This window comes from Eptesicus fuscus, chromosome 9 (genome assembly GCF_027574615.1).
Source record: "Eptesicus fuscus isolate TK198812 chromosome 9, DD_ASM_mEF_20220401, whole genome shotgun sequence".
In the NCBI taxonomy this organism is placed as follows: Eukaryota; Metazoa; Chordata; class Mammalia; order Chiroptera; family Vespertilionidae; genus Eptesicus; species Eptesicus fuscus.
Window position 1 is genome coordinate 89,668,349 of NC_072481.1, and position 6,000 is coordinate 89,674,348.

At 42.7% G+C, this 6,000-nt stretch overlaps 1 protein-coding gene across 1 annotated transcript in view; it reads left to right on the forward strand.

Moving 5' to 3' along the window:
* Positions 1 to 5,798, forward strand: part of F13A1 (coagulation factor XIII A chain) — a 186,760-nt gene extending 180,962 nt beyond the window's left edge. Inside the window, exon 16 of the mRNA XM_054721509.1 lies at positions 3,928 to 5,798. Coding sequence (XP_054577484.1) covers positions 3,928 to 4,081 — 154 coding nt within the window. The 3' untranslated portion in view covers positions 4,082 to 5,798. The remainder of the gene's footprint in view (positions 1 to 3,927) is intronic.
* Positions 5,799 to 6,000: the final 202 nt, after the last annotated feature.

The window sequence follows — 6,000 nt, forward strand, 5'->3', positions numbered from 1 at the left end:
GAATAGGAAATGATGAAAGAGGCTAGTCCTTACATGGGCATTAGGCAAATGTCCCACTCATACTCTGCCATAAGGTTTTATTACTAGTTACTGCAATATATTGGTCTATGGCAGGTAGGTAACAGACAGGACACCAGTTCCTCCATCTCTCATGGAAATTCAGATCCAGGGGGGGATCTCTCCAAAGTCAGGAAGCTTTATTTTTCAGAAACGGTCAAAAATTGGAAAAATATATATAATCTAGTGTAGGCTTGGGACTTTGGGGAGAGCACTACTTTATCCATTTCCTCCTGACTCCAGCACACACCTTCACAACCAAGAACTGAGCCAGGGATGCCCACAGCCATATTGCCAGATAGTTAGAAACACTCCAGAGTGCCCTCTGCTGCCAAGATCTGGTCTAAGAGTGGCAGGTCTATATAAGGACTTGGGCTCTTGAAAAGGGCAATTCTGTAGAAGCAGAATCCTTCACAAGGCTGAGTTCCTTTCTAGGACACACATCTTGAATAGTAAAGGGAGTTACCACCCCGAGGTCCACCCACACCCCTGCAGGGGTCTTAGAAGGTAGGGTGTATCTTGCTTAAAACAGTGGGTCTGGAAGGTAGGAGCTGGTGGTAAACCAGGAATTGAAGTAGGAACAAGGAAGGCAGTAGGTGCCGTGTCTTATTCCTTGATCAGGGTATAAGCTAACTCTACTCTGAGAAGGTTTACCTTCCTGCCCTTCCCCCACCTCCTCTCACAGAATCTCAGCTTTCAAGTTTCTGCACTTGATATTCCCAGGACATAAAATAATTCATCTTCCAGATTCATTTTTCTCTTTTAAAAATGATCAGGTTCAGGGAGTTATTTCAAGAGAAAAGCTCCCTGACTTTGTGATTTTGGTTTAAATGTTGAGTTTTTCAAGTAGGACGGAAGTTGAGGGCTAGACCCACGGAGGAAAAACCATAGAGAGTTGCAGTTTATTGTAATAATAATCCCATTTGCCCTCATGTGTTCAAGATGATAAATGGCCAGCATATCCCGATGGCTCAGCACATTACTGAGAACCATTTATCACCACATCTATCCGCAGGCAAATAAGATTATTCCAGTATTACTCCACTTACCAAGGTGGGGAAAGGATTTATTTCTCTCTTTCTGTATCTATTTGTCTGTAGGCAAAGGCATACTTAGACATGCATGTGTGTCTTCATGTAGCATTTTTGTGTTGTGCTCAGACATGATGAGTGTACAACGTGTACATGTATGAGATACAGGTGTGAATATCATCATGTGGGCGAGTTTATGAGTGAGCACAAATAATGTAAAGCTCAGAGACTACAGTTTCTGTCTGAGGAAGTTACCTGCATTACATGCTGCAGGCCAGATTTTTGAGCAAGACGACTATTTCACAAAGTGTTTCTGATTGATCACTTGGGGAAACCAGAGAAGGGAAAATGAATGGATTGGGGTAAAAATAGCACAATTATTGAGAAATAAATATCTCAAAACATACTCCTATTGAATTAATCACTGCAATGAAGGATGGATAACTTTTTTTCCACCTACAGGCAGGAGGAACCTACTGTCCTAAATTATTTTGCAGATGGTCCATGCAGAGAAAACAGCAGCCACAAAGGTGACTGTGATAATAATAAAAATAACACCACATACCTAACACTTGGCACTTCCCATGCCTTGCCATAGTTCTAAGCACATTACAAATATAAACTCTTCACACCCTGTTCAATATTCCATAGTATCCACCTTTTACAGGCAAGGAAACCCATAGTGAGGTCAATGATTTTTAAATCCTGAATCATAAAATCAATTTACTGAGTTTAAAAATTACATATATAGGTTATATGTGTGTCCTTTTCACATAGTTTGGCTTTTCTATAACTGATTTAAAGAATTTATATAGTCACATTTATAAAGAAAAAAATTATGAAAAGTGTTAGCAAATACCAAATTAATGGAGACATTTAGACTATCAGTGTAAAGTCAATGCCTAGAGTAGCCCCAAAGAGAGAGATTCCCAAGGCCTCGATGCCTTTCTAGTTCACTGGCCACAGATAGGAGAGAGAGAGGGATTTCTTACTTGGTATCTGGATTTCTAGAACTTGGGCCTCTTTCCTTTTTTGTCCCAGAGGATACACCCACAGCCAGTGGAAGTATATATTGTTATAGTGACATTTGAGGAAATCTTTGGGTTCCAATTTTACATAGCATAGGTCAAGCACAGGTATGTGGCCCATGTTTCTCCCTTCACTCTGGCTCTGTCTAAAGTGATTTAGGGTGGGTCCAACCCCGAGAGCAAATGGGAGCTCATGTGGCTGAGGCCCTTGGACCACTCCAGACTCTCCTTCACAGTTCTTCCTTGCAACACCTCCAACCACCCTGAGTCCAAAGCTACAGTGTTATCCCCAGATGCTTTGGTCCCCCAGGTCCCTCCACGGTGCTAACAAAGATTTCCTCCTCCAGTTCCTGGCCAATCTATCTATGGATCTATCCACAAAATTCCTCTATTTCTGAACATTTCTCATTTCTGAACACAAGTGCCCTTATCATGTCCCCCAGTGTGTCTCTTTTTCCATCGTCCCAGACCATCGGGCTCTGTGGCCATGGAAACATCCATATGTCCCTTTGGATCTAAGTTTCCTCATCGGTAGAAGAAGACCATTGAAATAAGTGATTTCTAACTGCTTTCCAATCCTCACATGCTGAGCCTCAGTACCCCCTGGAAATAATCAGACCCCTTATCCCTCTTTTCAATTCATTTCCCTGTTGCTCTCCCAGAAAAGCACTGGCCCAGGGTCCCATGCAAAGCCACTCAGTATGTACCCTCCCTGAGAGTCAGAGAGCAAAGACCAAGAATCCGCCATGAACAGCACTTACTTGAGAAATCAAACTTGTGGAAAAGCAAGTGCAGTGATCAAAAGGTCATCTTCTTATGGGGTATAGTATGAAGTACAGTATACAGTAGTAGAAAGAGCGTGGATTTGGAAATCAGATAAACCTGGGTTTGAATCTCATCTCTGCCCATTAACAGCTCTGTGGTCCTATAAAAGTTGCTTTGCTTGTTTAATCTTCCATTTTTATTAACTTTAAAATGTGTCAACTGGTATCTAACCATCATACATATAAAACCTGCTGTAATCTCCTCCTGAAGCTGACATGGGTGATATATGTGATATGCCCCAGAGAAGCTTAAAACCTCCTAACCCTTATTGACCTCAGTTATGCACTGCAGTGGGCTTGGCCATGAAGCTTGGGAAGGCCTCATAGCATGGGCTGCAGAGCAAGAGGAGGATATCAAGACCATCAAAGGCTAGGCTCTCTATCAGCAGGCAACCAATGAGGAGCAGAAAAGTGCATGGGCAGAGGACCCAGCTTGGTGGTTGAAACAGGATTACGAATTACAGAGCATGCAGATACTCCAAGTCATTTGGCAGCAGGCAGGGTTATGATCTTGGGCCTGGGAAAAGATCTATCCCAAGAAAGCGGGTGAGAACTAATCAGAGTGTTGGCACCTCAGCAAAGGCATCCAAGGGATTCAGATAGGAGTCAAGTCACAGATGGGGCCAAGGCAGTTCAGTCACATTGGTGAGGCCACTATAGAGGCTTGGGAACAAGTTAGAGTTCAGTTAACTCGTGGGTGATAGGGCTCAGCCCAGCTCACCATACACTGCATGGACCACATATACTGAGAGACATGCTGATGCATCCAAGAGGAAAAAACCATGGCCCAAGGGACTGTTACTGGCAGACTCTGGCAGAGCTTCAGTAGGGCCCTCCTTCGGGTTGTAACCAGTAGAACCAGCCAGTCTTCTAGTCACCATCAGCTGAGAGAAGAGAGCAGGGCTTCTCACTGATTCCTGATCAAGTTGGGAAACTGGATCTGCCTCTGCGGGAAGTAAAACCTTTCCTCTCTTTTCATCCTTTCAGTGAAATCCGGCCCAACTCCACTGTGCAATGGGAAGAAGTGTGTCGGCCTTGGGCCTCCGGCCCTCGGAAGCTGATGGCCAGCATGACCAGTGACTCCCTGAGACATGTGTATGGCGAGCTGGATTTGCAGATTCAAAGACAACCTTCTGTGTAAATGCAGAGGAGGCTGAGATGGACCCAGGCACTTGGCCTCTTCTAATCTTGGCTAAGGAAATTCTAATGCAAAAATAGTCAGCTCTTGCTTTAACTTAGTTGTGAAGACCCAGGCAGGACTGGACAGGGCACCAGAGTGGGGATGCTGTGTATTTCAAAGATAGACTTGCCCCAAACTCAGGCTATTCATAGTGGGAGCTAGTTTTTCATCGCTCTACCTTCCAAAGGATTCTGAGGATTAGCTTTAATTAAGCCCTAATTAAACTCTCATATCTCATAAGAGTAAAAGTCATCATTTATCATCACAAATGGCTGCAGCTTCAAATATCAGAGGACTTCCCTTAGCAAGGGGATTTGCTAAATACCTGGCCTCATGTAAAACAAGATTTCTGGCCCCCCATTCATACTTTTATAAGGGTGATATACTCCCCCAAATGGGGGAAAGCACATGATTCAGCCCTAAAATTCTATTTCCCTTTCTTAGAAGCAGGTTCTGCCCTCCGTGTCAGAATATTTCTCCCATGGATTGAGTACAACATCATTTGTCTTCTTGGCAAAGCTCAGGAAAGGTCTTTCATCTTGCACCTGCAGCAAAGCAACTGCCTGCCAAATTTCACAGATTTGCCTTGTGAGAAGATGTGGCCCCATATTAGCAAATTGCATTTGTGAGAAACTTAATCACCTAAGAGGAGCTAAGAAAGCAGGTGCAATGCTCAGATCTATTAAATAATGCAGTTTTATGGTACATTTTATAGGTGGTGTCACATCATGGCCTGATCTGCAGGAACCAATAGCCCTTTAACCCTTTCTGGGCTACAGTACAGGCATACCTCAAACCACCACAATGAAGCAGAGTATCCTAATAAAGCAAGTTGCAGTTGTTTTGCTGGTGAAGGGTATTGCCTTCAATTTGTAAAAATTGCAAGGATGCCTGTACTAGAAATTAATGAGTCTAGCTTGCAACAGGAGGAATCAGGAATTAGTCTCTTTAATTAGTAATTATATTTCACCTGTCTCTCTGGGATCATTTTGCATAATGATACATTTTAGAGGCAGAATAAGCCCAACAATTTGGAGAAGCAGGCAGATTTAGTGACCAAGCCTGTGGGAGGATGGGCAGCCACTAATCCTCTCGTCCTTCACATCACCCATGTTGAGACCTCAGCTCATCACTCAGATGCTGAGAGGTAATATGGACTCCGTCTTGCAAACAGCTAGTAGTACTGCAGACCCTATGACAGAGGATGCTGACATCATTTGTATTGTGCTCCAATGTATTTATTTGCAAAGCTGATGCATGGTCAGAATTACCCACTGATATGCTTAGGGTGTGATTTAGGTCGGTAGATTGTGATTCTTAACAAACAAACAAAAAAGAGCAGAAGAAACCTGAGGGAGAGGCCAGAATGGAATTCTTAGTCTATATAACCACATTGCTAAGTCTTTGAGACTGTTTATGAGCTTTTAGCACCAAGAGTCCATGAAGGTAGCTGGCCCCCTATGGGAACATCATACTAACTCTATTAAGTAATCTCCCAGCATTTGCCAAGCCTTCCAATATCCAATTTTAAAGTTAAAGGCATTCTGTGAGACTGTCAATCTGGCTTAATGTAGTATATTCTTATTAACTAGAATGTAATCAAAGCTTAAAATAAAGTTAACCTGATTTTGTTTGCATCTGCACAAAAGTGAATGCTTTGAATTTTCAGTATAACATAATACTACTCAAATGCTCAATAAATCACCCTTCATTAGTAGATCATCCACCTGGACAAGAAGACAAGCATTTCTCCTTTCAAAAAATTGACCATAGTTGTTATTGATGTCAAAGTAAGTTCTCCTTGCTGCTCTCTCTATATTTTAGCCACATTCACTGGAGGAAGAGGTTTACATATTTAGTTCAAAAACCAGCTTCTAGAA